The 22363-nt window shown below is 39.6% G+C and overlaps 1 protein-coding gene across 1 annotated transcript in view; it reads right to left on the bottom strand.

The window, feature by feature from the left end:
- Cubn (cubilin) overlaps window positions 1-22363 on the bottom strand; it is a 255894-nt gene that overhangs the window by 72557 nt on the left and 160974 nt on the right. The window contains exons 41-50 of the mRNA XM_045135128.1: window positions 21069-21215; window positions 18815-19005; window positions 18096-18279; window positions 14310-14484; window positions 13065-13243; window positions 11172-11381; window positions 10409-10549; window positions 9308-9489; window positions 3451-3622; window positions 1975-2181 (exon numbers count right to left, since the gene is read on the bottom strand). Coding sequence (XP_044991063.1) covers window positions 1975-2181; window positions 3451-3622; window positions 9308-9489; window positions 10409-10549; window positions 11172-11381; window positions 13065-13243; window positions 14310-14484; window positions 18096-18279; window positions 18815-19005; window positions 21069-21215 — 1788 coding nt within the window. The remainder of the gene's footprint in view (window positions 1-1974; window positions 2182-3450; window positions 3623-9307; window positions 9490-10408; window positions 10550-11171; window positions 11382-13064; window positions 13244-14309; window positions 14485-18095; window positions 18280-18814; window positions 19006-21068; window positions 21216-22363) is intronic.

Below are 22363 nucleotides of genomic sequence, written 5' to 3'. Positions count from 1 at the left end.
TGACAAATGTGTTTAATCAACCTAGTACAAACAAATTAATTATTTAAAATTATGGCTTGACACACATTTATTTTTTATTTATTTGTTTGAGGTGGAAGAGAGAGAGAGAAAATGGGCATGTTAAGGCCTCTAGCCACTGCAAATAGACTCCAGATGTATGTGCCACTTTGTGCATCTGGCTTACATGGGTACTAGAGAATTAGACCTGGATCCTTTGGCTTCATAGGCAAATGCCTTAACAGCTAAGTCATCTCTCCAGCCCCTTGATGCACATTTAAATTCTGATACAGTAGCATACATTATAAAAAGTTCCTCCAACATGCTGTTTTAGTACATCTCTGCTGTAGATGCCAATTTTTTCCAGCTTATGTCTTCATAATTGTTTTCACATATCTAAAGAGAGATATAACTAACTTAAAAGTCTCTTTATTAAATGTGTGCTTTTCTAGGGAGCAAGAAATATAATACCAACTGTGATAGAAATACATCCTTAAGCTAAAGGTGAAAACTGCTTAAACATAAAGATTTCTTCACTGCATTTAATCATCTACAATGAACATAATAATCAGCACTTATGCCCGGTTTCAGTTGCATGTGTTTTATGAAGATTACTTTTCACTGAAATTTGATGAATATTTATAGAATATCTTGAGAGTTCTCCATTTATTCTATCAGGTGAATATCACTGACCTAATAAATCAGTGAAATATAGTATTCCAACTGTCTCTAAGTCAGAGGTAATAAAGACAGGGTTTCATTTAACTGAAATTTAATATACAGCTGCTCTGCTTTATTATACAAAAGGTCTAGTGCCAGGTAGAAGTGATGGGTTTTCAACATTTTCTAGAGAAAGTTCTCAAAGTATAACTTCGTTTTCATTCATAAGCCCCCTTTAGAATTTTCAGCCTCAGGTAGCTTGGAATGATTCTCTTGTTGCATTGTCTGTGGCCATAAACCTTATTAATTTTTGTGTGAAAAGTATGTTTTCCATGTTCTCAAAGGTGTGACAATAGGAACAGTCTAATTAGAGTACCCATGCCTGCACTCCAGGAAAGAACTGGAATTGATTAATTGTCAAGTTTTAAAAGTTCTTGGGAAGTATGGTTCATCAAGCGTACTTCAATCTTTTCTATAAGAAAGAAAAGGCAAGTGACTGCTTTGAGGACAATTCTACTGATGGCTTCATGTGCTTCTCCAATTTTTTAAAACTTCAAAGCTTAAGTGGAATTTCATGGCTTTCTTGTGGATCCCACAAATTTAGGAAACTACTGGCAGGTTCTGACCATGATTAGCTCTAATCTTCTAGGAAAAGTGTTGTGCATAATAGCAGTTTGTTATGAGAGCACAAACTTGCTGGAGTCTCTCCTGGGTGAGTATCACATGTAGGAAACCAACTGCTTGCTGTGGAAGGTTTAGCTGTAACCAAGCATCTATTTCATACACAGTTCATTATGCACATTTTTATTAGCTGGGTACACATGGGATTATGGCATCATTTCAACAAAGTTCTTTGGAAGCTTATGTGTTGATACAGTAGACATTTGACTCCATTGTTTGTGGTCTCTAGGCATAAGAAGAATGCTGCAAATCAATGAAAAAACATGTGTGTATGTGTGTGCATGTTCATATATGTAACTGTGTGTATGTCTGTGTGCACGTTCATATATGTAAATATGGAGGTCACAGGAGAACTTTAAGTGTGGTCCCTCTCTTCTCCCTTATTGGATGCAGCATCTTTTATCATTCATCATGGTGTTAAATTCTAGCTACTCACAAGCTTCAGGGCAAGTCTCCTGTCTGCATTTCCTTTCTTGCCCTTCTTCTCCTAGACATGCTGAGTTTACAGATGTGTGATACAGATACAACTTAATGTGGGCTTTAGTGATCTGGGCTCCGATACTCAGAGTTGCTGGAATGCTCTCTATCCACTGAGCAATCTTCCCAGACCAGAACATGTTCTTTGATTGAACTCACCCACTCGAAACTCAAGGACATCAAATAGACAGTCTTGATGGCTTTCAAGGGAAAAGTCAACAAAATGAATGGAAATAGATGAGTTTTCTTGATTTGGATTACTGAGAGTCCATTCGCAGTTAAGGTTTCTTGCATAATTAGTAATTCCATTAAATCCAGGAGAAGTAAAGTTTCCACTGGGGACACTTGGAAGAGACCCACCACACACTAGATAAAAAAGGCAACAGAAAAAATCATAAGACTAATGCGCAACAGAAGACTCCAACAGTTCACGGACAGGAGTTAATATAGTAACAGCATCACTACAACATGCATTTTTTTCCCCTAGATGAGGCCAGAAGTAATTGTAAACTGTAGAAGAAATTTCTAAGGATTTATGAAGAAAAGACAGTTAAAAATAAAAGTCCTTTCTTTTCCTGTTGGAGTATAGAAGATGGTTGGGGTTTGCCTGTTTTCAAAGTCCAACTTTGGGCCTATCATCTATTTAGTATTTATTCAGATGACTATGAAAACAAACTGCTGGGAGGTCCCAGTTGCTTCTAACTAACAACTTTCTACTTGATCCAAGAATATCTGTGGAACAAATGGATAATATAACACTGAATGCCAAAATTTTATCCCTTTTTATGGTAACAGATGCCTCTTAATAAGTTACTTTTAATATTATTTATTTATTTATTTATTTATTTAAAGAAAGAAAAAGAGTGAGAGAGAGGGAGAGAATGGGGTATTCCAGGGCATCCAGCCACCGCAAATGAACTCCAGACACATATGCTACCTTGTGCATCTGGCTTACATGGGTCCTGGGGAATTGAACCTGGGTCCTTAGGCCTTGAAGGCAAATGCCTTAACTTCTAAGCCATTTCTCCAGCCCAATAAACTATCTTTAAAGTATATATTTACTTCTACTTCTCCTAAATGTAAAGACTGTTGAATAATAATATCAACCCTAAAAGTTCCTAAAAGGAAAATATTTATAATTGCTGCCACATATTACTTAATTTTGAGATACTTTATATTAAGCACCACTCTTCTATCTATTTTCATTGGAAATATGCTTACAGATTAGTGGACATGAAACAATAAAATGTGTTAAATACCCTGTTGACTTGTTTACTGTCTGGACCTAAGCTGCTTAAGAAGTAGATGCACTCTTCAGCACAAAGTAGTGGGTTCAGAGCCAGTCCCAGGGGTGCTATTCCACAGACATATGCGAGAAGCTCACCAGTGGAATTTTGTTTAAAAAATGCTTGTAATTCATAATAGCAGTTTTCCTTCTAAAATCAGAAAAGATTTTTCCTCTGTCTGAAGCAGATTTTCCATCAGTTTACATATAAGCATATCTCTTGTGCTAAAGATCTCAGGCATAATTTTGATTACTACAGGGAAAATGGAAGGCTCTATTGCTGTGGCTGGTGTCTCTGGGGCTTGTGTGGTATGGCTAGAAGGCAGTGCATCAAAAGCACCCGACATTACCTGCATCTTCACTAGATGTGTACAAAGCAGTGAAACCTCCATATGGCCGGGATCCATCAGTAAAATAAACAACTTTCATTGTGTTTCCTGAAGATTTTATTTCATTGTTTACATTCATACTACTACACAGTTTTGCTAGCTGGGGTGAGTTACTTCTAATGCCATTGAACACCTGTTGGAAAAGTAGAATAACCTTGAGATATTCAGTCCGTCATGTTGAATATGTTCTCAGAGATGGTATTTTCAACTCAAACACACTTCCTCTAAAGGAACCCTGTGCTAAAATGAATTATGTAGTGACATGAGCATGTACCCCAGTACCGAAAGTCACTGTGCTACCTAGAGCACATAATGTGCTCTAGGGTCATTTCACTGAAATGAGAGAGCAGAAGTAATATCCTCCTACCACGTGGTAACAAATGAAAGGCTGCTGTATAGTTTTAAGTGGAACCACTGCCAATAAATAGGAAGATGTCAGTTTCTGATGGTTTAAGGTATATAATACAGTTTTAAATACTTGGAATTTAAAAAAAAATCAATGTCAGTGGAAATATGATGGTCCTCTTTCTATGGATTCAAATCTCATACTTTCTTACTAATTTGCCTTTTAAAATTTGATCTTATTGATTTAAAAATGACAAATAATAACTCTAGTTATAATTGGTGAAGTATTATTTTTTAGCAGGCTTATTTTTCAGACTTCAAACATAAACAATAACTCTTTCAGTAATAGTTGTTCCTACTTTTCAAAAGGCCTGTGCTGGCTCACAGTGAGAAACAATGCCTCAGATTCTGACACAAAGAGCTGTGTATAAGCACAAGCTGCAAGCTCTCCTACTTTCTGTAACTTGTAATTGCACTCAGATCTTTAGGGGCTTCTGGTTTAAAATGTCTTTTGGCCTACAGGGCCAGATGGAAAATTTCCCATCACTTATTGGGCAGAGAAAATTCCAGGCTGTATTCATCATCCCCACACACTCTCTTTGCCCAACCAGTGCAACATCAGCTCATGCCTATTTTCCAGACAAAACCGCTAGAATACAGAGACTGGTAGTCTGATGAAATTCCAAGAATGAGGAATATTTGAATTAGGGTTCAAACTTCAATTTCAAATAACAAAGCAATACAACAAAAATGACAATTATTTAAATAATCCTAAAGACATATGTACAGAATGAAAAGGGATTAAAGGGAATGACAGGGCTAGAGGGACATATTTTTCTTGCCTTCTCTGTCCCTGGTGTCGAAACACGATGACTAAACAAGCAGTCATCCAGAAAACACATGGACTTTTGTGTTTAGAAGCAACCAGAGTATTAGTTCTGTTCTTGTCTTCTAATCCGTTCTGCATTTAGAAACTAGAACTCCCAGGAGAAGGTAGAACTAGGCTCATGAGTTTCACGACAGGCTATCAAATTTGCTATGAGCAGGAATGAAATCAGACATTGGTCTCACTACCCCCACAGTGTGTGGGGGGTGGGGGGGTGCAGCTTTTCATTTTCTCTATCTGTATAGTCAGATGTGGTCGGGTTTGGAAAAACATCAAGCTCAGTCCAGCTGGGTGAGGTATTAGAGATAATCAGCAGTGCACTTAAAACTGCCCAGACCACCTGCAGATCTTAGAAAGGGTTTCCTTCCTGCTTTTGTTGGCAAGGGTTCAAGTACAGAGCATGTGAGCAACAAGCAATCCACATATAAGCACATTTGGACCAGAGTAATGAGAGTAGAGCAAGCATTTATGTCTAAAATATTTCAAGGCAAGGAATGAGGATATCATACTAAAGAAATTAATTCTGTAAAGGATACCTCTTTGGAGTTTTAACCCTCCCAAGAGAAAAGACATGATATTTACTGATTTCTCTAATTAAAGATGTAAGTAGAATAACAGATTAGTGGGGGTGAAAAGGCCTAAGTGAGGTCAGGGGAAGAGATTTAGTAAAGAAAAGGTGGAGGGAGGGCTAATGAAAATCTAAGAGGATATAAATAAGTCATATGGAAATCTACTTTTTGGACAATGGAACACACAGAAACTGTAGGTTGTTACTAGAAATTTTTCAGTGCCAGGGAATGGGATACCTTCCAGTGAGTTGTTGGCCAGGGAGGTCTCTGATACCCCTAAAACATTATAGGCCATTGCCCAGGCTCTTGGTTTCCCACCAGAAATAGATTGTAAGACCCTACTGCTGAAGACTCCACATACTTGGGCTGCAAAGTCACGGAGAAATCCTGCTGGAGCTGAGCTGAAAACTTCCTCCATGTGTTGGACCTTGAGAGGCCTGGACATGAGACCTAGTGGAACTTCCTGAGCCTAGCTAAAGTTTGGCGAACTGCCTCCGGCCAGTTATGACTCAGCAGGGCGCCAAACGGCTTCTGGCCTATTACTTTTGTGTAGGAGTTGGAATTCCCGTGTGCCTGCTTAGAAACAATCATCTCAAAAGTTGTGGTATGCTATTGGCCCTTACACCTCACTCCATTCTAAAATCCCCGCCTTTGTTCTCAACATTATAAAAACACCTGCCGTTACAATAAAGCGAGTTCCTGCTTTGATGAGACTCCTGGCTTGGTGGTTGGTTCCTGGCCATGGACACTCACCCTCCTCCTCAACCCCTTGGGAGGAAGCAGAGGGCCTGGTCCTTCCTCAGAACTACCTGCCGGGGGAGCCCAGCATCCATGTAGACCAGCTGAAAGAAAACTGGAAAAAGCCACGCTGCATGCAGTTCAATGAGAGAGAGAGAAATCACCAGTGAAGATACTCAACAGTGGACACTGCAAGCCTTATATTTGGCCAGGCAGGCCAAGTGAGCCAAAGGGTGCGATAGTGGAATGTCTGTTATGGGGGAAACCAACTGCCCTCTAATTTGACTGGAGTCCCACTCCATGGGAGGGAATACATCCCTGATACTGAAAACCTACAACATGGATAGTCATGAGCCCCAGGGGTGTAATGTCTGCTGGTGTGTGGCTACATGTTTATATGAGGTTAACCAAACTGCCTAGTAAGCATTTCTCTTAATGTTTACACCCATATACTAATGCTAATCTCTCACTTTTGGTAGAGAAGCTTCTTTTCAGATGGCAGTGACCTTGGGATAACTCAGAAGGCACTATGGTGCTGAGAAGTGACAGAGGAGTGCTCAGCACTGAAACATCTCCATCACACCTTCCAAGGTTCAGTGTCCATTGCAGAAGAGGTGGCAGAAAGAATGTAAGAGCCAAAGGAAGGGTAGGACTCCTCACATCGTGCTCGTTCAGACACAAAATGGCCTGGATATCTATGTCCTCACAGTGTCCAACACTACCTACACAAGACCACCATAAAAGGAGGAAAAGATCATGACATCAAAAAAAAAAAAAAAAAGACTGATTGACAGGGGAGGCGATATGATGACAGTGGAGTTTCAAAGGGGAAAGTCGGGGGAGGGAGGGAATTACCATGGGATATTTTTACAATTATGGAAGTTGTCAATAAAAAATAAAAATAAATAAAAAGAGTCAAGAACGCTCTTCAGTTACTAAGAATCCCACTAGTTAACAACCTTGGTTATGTACACAGACCCTCCAACCAACCCTGTCATGCTTCATTCTTAAGTATGAATGAAGAGTCAGGATCATTAGGCATCTAGTGAAACTAATATACAAAGCAGAGACATATTTTCTTGTCTTCTCTGCTCCTGGAGTTAAAACAATGACTAAAACTCAGCAGCCATCCAGTTACCACATGAAGTTGTATTTTTGGAAGCAAGTTCCTTTCTAAGCAGAAGGCAGAAATTTGAAGGCAACTGAACTCAAAAGAAGCAACACAAAGCTTCAAAATTTAGATTGTGTAATAGTTTAATACAAACATTCAAACAATAAAAGTAAAATATGGATAATGTTGAGTATAGTGGTCCTTTAAATCATTGTCTTTCACAATCACTTCCCTAAAGAGCTACCAGAGCATTTGCCTCATCAAAAAATAGGAAATTAACCAAGAATAGGAAGCACTTTATCTTACAGCCAGGTGGCAACTCCTGGTGAGAGTTTAAGGGGTGTATAGATTTGACGGTGAAGTGAAGTCCCCCAGTAACAGTTCATATCAGGTTTGCAACAGAAGGACAAAGGTTCAAGGAAAGATTGCTGAGAAGCATAGATGAGCTTTATTTAAAAGGTAGACATGTACAACTAGTATGGAAAGGGCACAGAAGAAGAATTAGTAACTCACACACAGCAAATCCATAAGACGTGAGAGAGCTAAAACTATCATTATTATTTGGAACAACAAAAGGAAATGTGGCCATGGCACACTACTTGGCTTGGCTGTGAATGCTACTCACACAAGCATAAACACTGAACCACTTCAGTGAATATGTGTGTTGGAAGGAAGCTAGTAAACATTTATAAGATGTGAACTCTCTGTCTGTTCTCCTGGGGGCAGCAAACTAATTTTCACTTCCAGAGTAGGATGTGGGTAGAGAGTGTCCAAGATTAAAATTAGCAAGAAATAGCAAAATAGAAATGCTAATTAGAAACCATTGCATAGATGCTATGAGGAGAAGCTTAAAGACTGGAGTGTAAGATGCCTTAGAGCTGACAAATAAGGCCTGCTCTGGAATCTGTGATAGTTGTGAATTTTATTATTTGAATTCCAAAACTGTGACTTCAGGTTTCCTCTCTTGCCAGACATGTATCTCTTCTGTTGGCAAAATTCCTAATGATCACTGTTATCGATGTGATGTAAACCACAAACATAATTTCAAAGAGGGAAAAAAATCAGCTGCAATAAGTATTTGGTAGTAAGTATTTAAAATACAAAAAATTTATATTTTTGCTTACATAACTAAAATGCTGTTTAATAAACACCTATTATGTTTATAATCAAAAAGACAGATAAAATTATCATCCAACAGAATTTATACTGCATAATTACAGCTATATAAAATGATGAAGGGACTAGAAGACATATGAAAATATGTAAGTTTGTCATAGTAGGAGTGTTTAATCTTTCTGTTGTCTACATGCCTATTCAGTAAATAACAAACACCTGGCCAGTTAGCTCAGTTGGTTAGCACATGGTGCTAACAAATAATAGAAAAAAATGTCTTTCAAAATTAAGAAGCTTAGACTGGGGTCTAGTTCAGTGGCACAGAGTTTGCCCAACATGCACAAAACCCTGGGTTTTATCCCCAGCACTGCGTATGCCAGGCTTGAGAGCACATGTCTGTAATCCCAGCATGTGGGAGTTGGAAGCGGGAGGATCAGCAGTTCAAGGTCATCCTTGACTGTACAGGGAATTTGAGGCTAGCCTGCACTTCAGCCAAAACCTTTTATGCAATGAGAAGTGATAAGGGTGTGGTAATGGATGTTTTACATATGTAAAATTCAAGTAGGATACATCTAAACTAAAAAACACAGCAGCTTATCTTTTTTTTAAGCTGACAATGTTACTTCTGTTCATTCTTTCAATATTATCTCCATGATATGCAGTGTGGTGAGCTCAGCACTAAATGAAGCCTGGTGCTTATCCTCTTGGAGCTTACCTCTAGTGATGGGAACAGGCAGTACACACCTGAACAAGTTCACACAGGTATGTCAGCGGACATGAAGCCCTGGGAAATGACACAGGGAGGGAGGAATAGGACAGGCTCACATCTGTTTCACTTAGCACACTGAGGGACTTGGGTACTGAGGGTACCAGTGGACCAATCATTGGAGCAGAGATCCAAATGAAGTGAGACTAAGAACTAGGCAGCCATTTGCAATGGAATGTTCTAGACAGAGGAGTCAGCATGAAGGCCTGAGCATATTCGTGCACAGAAGAGACCCAGGTGCCTGGGTCCCCGTGAACAAAGAGCAGTCACTGCCCGCTTGCAGCACTTACAAGCAGGTGCTCGTTGTCACAGGATGGGTGCACTTCGAGCCTCAGGTTGGTAAAAGTTAGGATGATCCTCCTTCCTTCCGGCACAGTGATTCTCCATTCACAGATCCGAGCATGAGGATTTGGGTTTGGGTAGTTGGGAGAAGTAAATGTCCCAGTAGCACCCTGTAGATCCCGGCCACACACTGCAAGAGGGGAAGACATGAAAACTACCCCTCAGTATCACTCCTTCCATAAAGAATGCTTTCTAAATGTTTTTAATGACCCCTATAGACAAAACATTGACTGTATTTACTCATTTTGCATGTATGGCCGCACTCTTAACATCTTACCCACCTCTTATTTCTATCAGTGTTTAACCTTTCCTTCCATGGCAGCATTTGAATGATCACTGTGGCTTAAGACATATGAAAGACCAATACATGTAGTAAAGTTAAATGGCTTAAAGTAATTGCTCATCCCTTTTAAAGAAAGGATTTTATTTTACCTTTGCTAGTCAGGGCTTTTGGAAATGTGAATTCTTGGTAACCCTAGGATGTTCACATGGACCAGTGTTCTTTTTTTATTAAGTATTTTATTTATTTATTTATTTGACAGAAAGAGAGGGGGGGAGAGTGGGTCCTGGAGAATTGAACCTGGGTCCTTTAGCTTTGCAGGCCTTAGCCACTAAGCCATCCCTCCAACCCCTGTACCAGTGTTCATATGACACAAACATTGCAGAATGCTTCTCTTCTCCACATTGTGGCTCATGGTTGGAGTTACTTTTCTTTGTAGAAGCTATCCTACTGTGACTTCATGATTAACAACTACTTGTACTAATTGCAATGGCCAAGAAGACAGAGGCATGCTTTATTTTTAAAAGTTGTAATGTCACTGCCTAGTAGTGTCTATCCACCATAGGTATTCAATAATTTTTTTTTTTTTTTTTTGGCTTTTCGAGGTAAGGTTTCACTCTAGCCCAGGCTGACCTGGAATTCACTATGGAGTCTCAGGGTGGCCTCGAACTCATGGCGATCCTCCTACCTCTGCCTCCCAAGTGCTGGGATTAAAGGCGTGAGCCACCACGCCCGGCTTTCAATAATTTTTTAATGAATCAATACTTACCTTCTGTGCTGGATTTAAACTTTAATCTAAAACCAGAGGCAGTAAGAGAGCCATCTGTGACAAACTTGACTGAGGCGACATTGCTAGAAGTGTCTATACTGTTAGGAATGGTGTGTCCGCAGTATCTGCCCAAAGTATTCCCTGTGAGAGTCAAAGAATTAATTATGTATGTTCTTAATTTATCTTTCATCTCTACTTGAGGAATTTCTATATACAAAGACTATAACAAGAGACAAATAAATCCCTGTCCAGGAAGACTTGGTATCAAAAAAGAAAAGCAAGCAATCATGAAAAGCTGAAATATTCAAATACATGAAGATATATAAAGAGCAGTGCAGCTCATTAGGGGAGGCTTATCTCAGCACAATGAGGAAAGTTAGTTGTTCAAGAAATGGTCCAAGGCAAGACTGGCACGTGCGTCTTGCAGTGTTTTGAGGATACATGCTGCATTTCCTTTCTTACGCTGCAGAGTGTCCCTCAAATAACTGCAGGTGGGGTTGAGCAGCCTCCACAGGAGAAGAATGCCTTCCCCGCACTGTAAGCACGCTCTCCACGATCAGCTCCTGGGGCTTCGGGTACCCACTGAATTTTGTAGAATCAAGACAGAATTACTAGTGTTGTTCAGAGCTAACTGAGGTGTACTTCTCTGCAGACAATAGGCATACTTTTGCCTGAATCAGAAGTAAAATAACTTCAGACGATAAATTAAATATGTTCATGAAGAGGTAAACACCCCAAAAGAGAATAGACATCTTTCACTGACCAGAGGTACCATTTTCCCAGATCTCCACAAAGTCTTTTTCACAGCCAGGAGAACTCTGTAGGTTTAAGTCTTCAAACTGAATGGTGAGATAGTGTCCTGGGAGGCCCTGGAGATGCCACTGGCACACCAGGTTATTTGGATATGGTTGGGTTGGATATCCAATGCTTTCAATGACTCCGCTTGGCCCGGTTACTGTTCCTCCACATGGGGCTATAAAAAGCAAATGAACAATATTCTATTATAGATGTTTTTCTCATTCAATCAGTGCATTTGAAAACCTCGAGGAACAAAGCAAATATAAATCGCAATTCTAAAATTTGTAAGAAAAATGTTTACTTAAAGCTTCCTAATCACTTGAAATCCACTGTTGATGGAATGACAAACAAGAAAAGACTAGTCAATAATGAGAAATGGAAGATGACCACTGAATGGCACATTCAATGATGGCACATTAATTCTCTTGGGATACTTTGTAAGAGCTATTAGCTGCATGTAAATTTCATCTCAAGAACCAAATGACAGATTAATATGACCTACTTAATGCCCTGTGCTGATGGTTCTAAAGACTGTTCATACCTGCTAGAAAGGCATTAGGCTGATTGGTACTGCCTGTCATTCTAGCTTAACTATCATATATACCATAGTGCAGTTACTCGCCCCTCAGGGTCTTGAAAATTACTGTCTGATTATCTCTTATCAGTCAGATGTGATAATGAGATTGCATTATATTAAGTTGAACTTAGGATATAAAATAGCCTGTAGTACAGGCTAAATATTGTTGAAACTAGCCTTTCTGAACTTTGCTATATTAAATATGTGTTTTGATAGTGTTCATATTTGCCAGATACTAAATTGCATGCTATTATAATCAAACTTAGAGTAAATCTTCTCTCTCTTTCTCCCCACTCTCTCTGTATATATGTGTATATATACATATATACATATATATGTGTATATATTTCATTTCTTAAATAAAAAAAACAAATCTCCAAGAGAATACTTTTGTGTTTTATTCAATGGCTGATTTGTCAGTGAGGGTACAGAGGGAATAAAAGCTCAATTACTCTGTTAATGATAAGTCATGCACAGTCATTATTCTCAATGTTTGATTACTAAGCAGCCTTTTTTTTTTTTTTTTCTTTTTTGCCAGGTAGGGTCTCACTCTGGTCCAGGCTGACCTGGAATTAACTCTGTAGTTCCAGGGTGCCATTAAACTCATAGTGATATTCTTCCTCTGCCTCTTAAGTACTAAGATTAAAGGCATGCACCGCTATATCTGGCCATTTAGTAGCTTTATTAATTGAGGCAATATTTTAACTTATTTTATGGTAAGAGGAAGAAGCAAGAGTTTGATTTAACTGAACTTATTTTTTCAAAAATAAGTTAGGAAACAATTCTTTACTAAATTCATTTACTAAGATCACATTTTAACACATAAATACAAGCATTTAAAATCGGTAATGACTTTTTGGTTTGCAATATTATATTCTTCTTTTATTCTTAAAATTAGATAAATAGATTTATTTTAGAAGCCATGATGTTATTAAAGTATCTGTGTGTTCACTGCAGCCCTGCTTTCCTTTTAAAATGGGATAATGGGTCGATGGCACATACTTCCCATACAAGTATGACTGCCGAGTTCAGATCTCCAGAGCTCCCATAAAATCCAGAAGCTGTGGTGGGCTTATCTCTTCCCAGCATACCAGGAAGGAGCGGTGAACAAGGAGAGTGATAGACCCTGCCTCAAAGGAGGTGGGAGGCAAGGACCAACACCTAAAAATTGTCCTCTAATCTCCACACACATGCCATGGCACATGCATCTTGCACTCATACACGCAAACACACACACACACACACACACACACACACACACACACACACACACACAGGTACCTATAGAATACTTGGCCTTGAATCCCATGTGGGTGGAACCATTGCCAGTCTGGAATCTTAAATACATAATCTCTCTTGAGGAAATTTGGCTATTGGGTAAAACTGTCCCACAAAATTTGGAAAGCACTGGTGCATTTGAGTCGACTCCATCCCGCAACTCGAGGTAACTTGCAGTACAGCTAAAATGAGGGGAAAAATGTTAATTTACAAGGTTAGTAGCTTTGACTTATTTTGATAATTATGACTTCACTAACTTCAAGAATAGTATTAAATCATCAGTTCTCTACCATGTCAAGTCATTTGAAGCTTTAGGGAGTTTTGAAATGTTACATAATACAAGTTTTCTTTGGCTGAAAAAGACACTGGAGAATAGTTTCTTCCACATTTTATATTAGCTTTACAAATATAAAAGCCATTTTCAGGTTAAGCCCTAAGGATTCACAAAACTAGTATTTTATTTATCAAGACAAAATGTGATCTATTTCACATGACAAAGGGGAAATCACTTTGCAACTCTGTGACTGTGGCTAATGGAGGGTCTCAGCTGGAGTTTCCTATGCCCATAAAAGAAGACAGGTCTTTACCTAATGTTCCTGAGAGAAATGATGCATGTTAAGTGACTGAAAGAACAGTATTATATCCAGTGTCCAAAAAATGTACAAAAGCTCTGTGCTGTGCCACACATTCCTTCATGAGAACGTATTCAGGATACAAGAAAAAGAAAACCACAGGTTTTTGTGTGTGTTTTTAATAGACTCTGTAGTTTGCCTTTCTTTTTGAGACATAAATAAGACATGTTGTCTGGATTGTATCTCTTGAGGATTTGCCTGATATCGAAACAGAAATGGCACTGTGCTTGCTTTTAGTGCTATTTGTGACACTGCTGACCCTGGTGCTAGGTCACCCAAATTCTCACTTGCTGAATATACGTTTATCCTCTATGACATTGACTATGAGGCTGGACAAATAAAGACCTCTACCAGAGGCATTATATTTTCCTGTGGGGGAAGAGTGAATACCATAACTCTCAAAAACTACCCTCAGTATCTCTTGGACATATCGAAGGTCACAGGGGATTATAGTGTATATAGTATGTTTGCTGAGGGGACAGGCTGCCAGGCAAGGTTTTGAGACACCAGACATGAGCTTGTGCCTTTGTCTTGGCAGTATCTATTTCTGAACAAAGAATAAATGAGTTGTTCTGTGACTTTGCATATGAAGAGAATTGACTTGGAGGTGACATACTGGGAAGTTTCTTCAATATTCAGTTGATCTTCAAACTGCACAAGTATACTTTTTCCTGGAGGAGCAGCTAGGATCCAAATGCAGTTGGCATGCTGGGGATAATTGTCAGGGTAGTTGGGGGAGGTCACATATCCAGTGGAGTCAACATCATGGAGGTAGATATTGCCACCACAGGCTGTTAGGAAACATACATAAATTAATTCAAAGTGTGATAAAGGAGCACATAGTCAAGTGCTTTGATAATTCTGTAAATCTAATCTTTCTGTATCTCTACTCTTTTGCCACATGACACAGTCATATTTTGCTTATTATCTGCTTTGACACTATAATTGAGGTCAATGATGATGGGGTGGGGGGGGCTGTGTTAACTGCTACATCCCCAAGATCTAGTTCAGTGTCTAGTACATGAAAAGTTCTTTTAAAATGTTGTAGCTAAGCATGGGGGAGCACACCTGAAACACCAGTGTTTGAGACTGAGGCAGAGGGGATAATAGCTGGAGGTCAGTCTGAGCTACCTATTAAAGTCCTGTCAGAGAGAGAGAAAGAGAGAGAGAGAGGGAGGGAGGGAGGAAAATCAAAAAGAGGGGCAGGGGGCTGGAGAGATGGCTTAGCGGTTAAGTGCTTGCCTGTGAAGCCTAAGGACCCCGGTTCGAGGCTCAATTCCCCAGGTCCCACGTTAGCCAGATGCACAAGGGGGCGCACGCGTCTGGAGTTCGTTTGCAGAGGCTGGAAGCCCTGGCGCACCCATTCTCTCTCTCTCCCCCTCTATCTGTCTTCCTCTCTGTGTCTGTCGTTCTCAAATAAATAAATAATTTAAAATTAAAAAAAAAAAGAGGGGCAGGGATGGAAGAGAAGGGAGGAAAACATCAGGTTGTATGAGTAAATCCACTGAGCCAGAAATTTAGCAAGTGTTCTCGGTTTTTCCATGCCTTCCTTCCTCTTCCACATCTAGGTGACTTTAAAACACACTCATTTCATTTTCCACTACAATACTTTTCAATATTCCTTTCTTCTACCTTCTTACTATCATTGCTTAATTTTGGGTCTTGTAGTTTTTCTCCTACCTATTCTATTTTTATTTGAGGGAGACAGAGAGGGAGAGAGAGAGGGGGTGGGAAATTGGCACACCAGGGCCTCAGCCAATGCACTTGACCTCCAGATGCTTGCACCACCTAGTGAGCATGTATGACCTTGCACTTTCCTCACCTTTGTACATCTGGCTTATGTGGAACCTGGAGAGTCAAACATGGGCCTTAGGCTTTGCAAACAAGTGCTTTACCTGCTAAGCCATCTCTCCAGCCCCTACCTACTCCTTTATTGGGTTACTTAGGCTATCTTTTCAGCTTCAATTATTTCCAATAATGTAACATATGGATGTTAAATCTGATTATGTCAATATATTTTGGACTGGAATCTTTCAATGGCTCCCCACAAGCAGCTGGTAAGATCATACCTCCATATGGGGACACTTGTGGCGCTTGGCATCATGATTCAGCCTGATTCATTACTGTATTTACCTCCTTTTGACTATTCTTCAGCAGTAGTAAATTCTTTCAAATCTAAGTATGTCTTAAAATAGCACAGATGTTTTATATTGTCACATCTTTTTGTCACTAATGGGCAAATCTATATGTATCTATTTCCTCTGGAAGCCTTCCCTGATCCCTTCAGCTAAAGTCAGTTTTTCTCTCTGTGTTTATAGGTTCTGCTGCATTCCTCCATCTGGCACTTATTGTACCTTACAGTAACTGCCTTTGATCATGTCTCCTCCACTGCTCTGAACTCCTTGGCAGAATTTGGTAGTTGGCACAGTATGAAGCACTTTTTAAATGTTTAATTAATTAAAAAGCTAATTAGTTAGGTGAGGATGGAAGACAACTAGCAGAGGGCTACAGGAATCTTAATCAACAACAGCAGAGAGGATTTTCTGGAGAAAGAAGGCTTAAAGTAGGCAAATTTGATGTCAACACTTACTCACATAAGAACACATATGTTAAAGTGCGGGAAATAGGAGTGACATGAAGTATATAAGGTGGAAAGAGAGCCAGGGGGACAGGGAGGAAGGCTTCTGGGATGCATTAGTATGCAAGAAGAAATAAACACTTTCATATTGTTTCAGGTTGCTCAAAAATACTTTTCAGTATAATATTAAGGATACTCATAAAAAAAGTTTTAAGAAGAGCAGGAGAAGACAATGGGATGTTGTTATAATTGTATGACTAGTAGGTCCCAGACAGGAACCAAAGTGCCCTAGTGTATCTGTATTATCAAGTTTGAAAATATACACCAAGACTTAATCTGTCATGAACCACAATGGTAAAGCGGAGTTCAATAGGAATGGGCTGATGTCCCCTCACTGTACCCAGGGCACTGTGATTCTGATGATGCCTCAGGACCGGGTGAAATTGGCTCATAAAATAACATGTAGTGATGTGGTAGTACATGCCTGTAATTCCAGCTTTTGGGAAGCTGAGGCAGGAGGATCAGGAGTTCATGTTATTCCTTCACTACAAAATAAGGCCAGACCAACCTGGGCTACATGAGATCCTGTCTCAAACAACAACTAAAACAGCAAAAAACAAGGTTTCATTAAGATTAATATATTTTGGGCTGGAGAGATGGCTTAGTGGTTAAGCGCTTGCCTGTGAAGCCTAAGGACTCCGGTTCGAGGCTCGATTCCCCAAGACCCACGTTAGCCAGATGCACAAGGGGGCGCACACATCTGGAGTTCATCTGCAGTGGCTGGACGCCCTGGCGCACCCATTCTCTCTCTCTCCCTCTCTATCTGCTTCTTTCTTTCTCTGTCTGTCACTCTCAAATAAATAAATAATAAAAAAGATTAATATATTTTGAAATATATTCAAGAACATGGGATTAAGGTCCTGTGATCATCTTAAAACCCAATTTGGGGGGGTATAAACCAATACTGTTATTACTATCCTCCACCAACACTACTCCCTATACTTGAAACTATGCCTATTTATTTAGTTATTCAGCTGAATATTATTAAAATGTAAATGCAACGAAAATCAAATAATTAGTGCTGGAGAGATAGCTTGGCAGTTAAAGGCATTTGTCAGCAATGCTTTCCAGCCTGGGTTCAATTCCTCAGTATCAACGTAAAGCCAAATGCTCAAAATGGCACATGCATCTGGAATTCATTTGCCAGAACCCAGCATTCCCATTCTCTGTCTCTCTCTGCTTCTCTCTCAAATAAGTAATTTTTTTAAAGGTCAAATCATTACAGTAGAATCAAATACAATTATACATTAATACAATTAAGTAGAGCTTTTTAAACATCACTGATATAATATAGAATGATTAAATGGGTAATAATAGAGTCATAGAATTAGTATGAACTGAAAGGAAGCATAATGATAATAAAACAAGGCAATGGTGATCCTTACAATGTTTCTGTAAGTAAGTTTAACTTAGACATTTTATAATGGAAAAGTCTCAGGTATTTCAAGGAACCATTATGGTCAGTTCATTCTGTACACATGGAAAACTCACTTTTATCACTAACAAAAATATAACTTTGAATAGTCAAAATTTCATTTTATTTATCTAAAAATTAAAATAATATTTCCCTAACGAAGTAGTCATGCCGAGACAGTTAAGGTATCATAGACTACGACCTTGATCATGGGTAGCTATTGCTGTTAACACTATGACTCTTAGCTCAGAAAGGAAAATTTTATGTTTTTCCTCCCAAATCCATTTAAACAAGGTAGGTCAAGCAATTTCAGGAAAAGTACAGCTATAATTCACAATGTAAACACTTACCTAAGCTCAGTGCCTCATACTTTATCTTAAATCCTTGTCCTCCATTACTGTTGTCAGAAATAAACTGAACAAACATCTGATTGTCTGAGGTGAACAAAGTTGATGGAGGATGATTTCCACAGAAACGACCATTTCCTCTACTCAGTCCCAAGGGTGGAGAATAGATATCTGGGCCATTTTTTATCTGGAAAGACACAGTAAAGTTGCACAAGCTTTTCTGTGTGTGTGTGTGTGTGTGTGTGTGTGTGTGTGTGTGTGTGTGTGTGTGGTATACATGCTTGTGTTTGTGAGTACAGGCACATGCATGGGACAGCACACTGTGGAGCTCAGTGGACAACCTCAGCTGGTGGTTCCAGTCTCCCACCTTGTTTACAGCCAAGGTACCTCATTGTTCACCATTGTGTTTGCCAGGCTAGCTGGACTGACAGCTTCCAGGAAATTTTCCTGTCTGTGCCTGGGTCTAGCTGTAGCTTGCTGGAATGACAGACATATACTACCAAATCCAACTTTACATGGGCTCTGAGGATCCAGGCTCAAGTACTCAAGCTTGTACAGCAAGTGCTTTATCTACTGAGCCACCTCACCAACCAACCCCTCCTTTATATTTTGAAAGGGTAAAAATGTCCTATTAATTTGTGTTCCAAGAGAAGAAAATGATTCCTGTAAAAAGCTGATTTCTGAAAAGATAGTGCATAGAAAGGGCAGCAGGCGAGACTTACCACCAGGTAATCCCCCTGGCTGCATGAAGAATCTTGAGTTTGGATCTGGAAAGGCTGCTCAAAATGGACAGCAATGGTGAGACCACTCTGGACGAGAACATGCCAGGAGCAATTGAGGTTGGGGGTGTAGGCCTCTGGGTACTTGGGGGATGTGATAATCCCTCTGTCTGCATGCAAATATCCACCACAGCCTTACCAGGAAGAAAGAAAGGTAGGTTATTCCAATGACATTGACAGCTAAGTATGTATGCTTGCTTTTCTTGGGGACTTTCAAAAAGTGTAGGTCATAGAAATGAGATTTGAAACTAACTGGATCCAAAGTGTAAGAAATGATTAAAGGAACACTTATTGAATGAACACAAACTACTAAGTATTCATGCTGTTGTGAAGATCTGGAATATAAAGTTAAGCAACAGAGATAACTGACATTCAAAATCAAACTTTACAGATAAGGAAAATGTGCAAAATATGATGTCTGACATAGTTATAAATCCTATAAATAGAAATAAATAGGGGAGGGAGAGAGGTACTATGTTTCTGGGGAAATTGGAGAAGACTATGTCCTTGGTGAAACTTATGAGGAGAAACTTGGATGAGATGAGAATCAAGCAGGTGGCTTCGGTGGGGCATTCCAATCCAGGAAACACTGTAAAGGTTTGGTATGTTAAAAGTGGGTATCATGGAAGTCAGAATGAATGAGGCAGAATGAAAAATCTTTAAGGTAAGTTGGTTTTGAGAGATCATGCATAAAAGAAGCCAAAAAGGACTTATTCAGAGTAAGAACAATAATATATTGGAGGTTTTGAACATCAAAATGAGTAAAGGATTTAAGCTATAAAATGATCTTTACCCACAGAACTCAGACTGTAAGAAGGGAGCAGCAGCCTGAGAAAGCAGAAGCATCAGATTTAGTAAGGAGGACATTGCCTGAGTTTAAGGGCAGAGGACAGATACCTGAACAAGGATGGTAACAGGACAAGTGGGGAAAACAGTTTAAAATGTAAATGTATTGTGCAGGTAGGACCACTGGGATTTCTGGGTGGTTAGAATGTAGGATATTGGAACATAAGAATCAAGAATCACCTCAAGAATTTTTGCTTCTGAAACTGGAACAATTTTCTTTCCATTTACTATGATTCAGAAGAATTTGAAATAGACAAGTTTGTAAGAGAAGGGAAGCATTATAATTGAAACTCAATTTTTAATACCAAGTGTGAAATACTGTCTAGATAAAGAGCTGCTATGCACACACACGTATTTAAATACAACATGTACACATGTGTATACTAAACACATGTATGCATATAACCTCTACATGCATACATATGTCACAGTGGTTTCAGTATCTATCTAGCATCTATCATGTATCTACATTTCCATCTCTCTGGTAAGCTGACATATCCATTTGACAAAAGAGAGTAGAGCAGGCATTCATTTGCCATTTGTCAGGGACAAGGCAGTTTATCAGCAAGTGAGTGAGGAAAGCTTACATAAGGTAAACTGCAGAAGTGGAAACTTAAACTTAATTCCAAAGCCAAATCTCTTAAACTACTATGCAGCCTGATTTCATTGAATGTGTGAGAGATGATTTTCTCATATCTAAACAGTGAATGAAATATTAGCTGTATGCTTAATGTTAACAATCCACTTTGAAATTGTGTTTTTTATACATGACAGCCTTTCAATATTTCTTGAGTGGTTCTTTAACTTCAGCCTAACTTAGAGTTAACATTACTAGCAGACCTCGCACACTGTCAAGTTTTGAAAATCTCTATCATATACTATACACATTCTCTAAATCATCAAATTCTCATTTAAAAGAGCAACAAGATCTTCCTGCCAATTCTCAAATGGATGATTTAGTGCAGACATATTCTACATTGTGTTTCCTGAATGTTTCCTCATAAAACTCTGAGGTGCTCTTCTGATGCTTCATGGACATGTGTATTGCCTCAGGTCTAGCCCTCAGCTGGGCCAATAAGCTATTTCAAAGATCCCTCTCTTGTGTCATTTGTGGACATACCTCCTAGAAAGGTGAGAGGTCCCACTCAGAGACCTGAAGACAGGGGACCTTCATGTGCAATCTAGCCACAGTATTTGTGTTAGGACTCAGTACTTAGCACAGGCATCTGAGTGAGAAGTTACCCATGTCTTGTGACTTACCTGTGTCCTGGTGTGGGGAAATGAGCTGGGTACATTAGGGAAAGAGAAGAAAGATGAGATAAAGAAACAGAAAAATGTTCGGACACATTACTCTTATGCACAGATGCGTTGAAGCCTGCCCTAGTGACGCTGGAGTCAGAGGTGAATCGGACGTGCATATACTCTCCAGTCGACCGGATGGGCCCAGGGATCTCTTTGCCACAGAGAATGGCCAGCTGCTGGGCAATGTTACTGTCTCCTGTGACCAACGAAAGGAAATGTCAATGTGAAAATATGGTGTTCTGAGAACCTCATCTACCATCATTGCAACCTGCCAAGGCAGTTTACATATTTTTCTTAGCACACTAATGTTCCTGGGAGATAGTAGAGGTTTCAAAAAGAGAAACAAGCCAGGGTTACAGCATTCTGGCTCCTAGTTGCTGTAGGGCTTCCTGCCCTTTTCTTTACCCCTCTTAATAAAGACATCATGGTCATTCCACTGTTTCTCTAGAAACTGGCTGGCAGTTCTTTCTGGCACAAAAATTCAAAAGCAGAGGACATGAGACTGGGAAGTGATAAGGACCGGTGGTATGTGGGTGGTAGTTAGAGAATCTGACCTCGCTTACTCTCAGTGCTGAAGGTAAAGCAGTTAAGGCCGAGTGAGGATGATTCCTCAGCCTCAGATCATAAGAGTAATGTCATGTGGCCATCCACCATGAGGTATGCAAGATTATCACGACAATTTCTTCTGCTCCTGCAGGAAGTTTTGTGGCTTTTCATGTGTTTATCTTTTACTGTTTGCTTTGTGATAAAAGGAACACACTTTCTGGAGGATAAGAAAAGACAGTTCCAGCAACTGTGTCCCACCCTCCCAAGGAGAAATGTGAAGCAGAAGTTGATCATGGTGTCACTGTGTGACCTCCTTTCCTTTTGCTTTTCCAGAATGTAAGTTCCCATCATAGCCAACCTCAACAGAACCCGAATGGAGCAAAGGGCATCATGCAAGATTTGGAGGACTCCTTAGATGGGAACCTTATTCTCCCCTCAAAAGCCTAGAATTAATACATTGAAATCACATAAAAACAAAATTAGAATTGTAACATGAGTAGTGGCCCTTTTTTACAACTAGCAAAATGGGTCTTTTATTTTTTGTTTATTTTTTGAGGTAGGGTCTGGCCCAGGCTGACCTGGAATTCACTATGTAGTCTCAGGTTGGCCTCAGACTTATGGTGATCCTCCTACCTCTGCCTCCCAAGTGCTGGGATTAAAGACATGCACTGCCACGCCTGGAAAAAATGGGTCTATTTTTGACACTGACAAAAACTCAGTTGTTGGTCTGTGGCATAGCTGAGTGGTTAAGGCACTTGCTTGCAAAGCCTAAAGACCCAGGCTCGATTCTCTAGTATC

This window comes from Jaculus jaculus, chromosome 15 (genome assembly GCF_020740685.1).
Source record: "Jaculus jaculus isolate mJacJac1 chromosome 15, mJacJac1.mat.Y.cur, whole genome shotgun sequence".
Lineage (NCBI taxonomy): Eukaryota > Metazoa > Chordata > Mammalia > Rodentia > Dipodidae > Jaculus > Jaculus jaculus.
The sequence above is the reverse complement of the archived record's forward strand: the minus strand, read 5'-3'. Positions and strand labels throughout refer to the sequence as shown.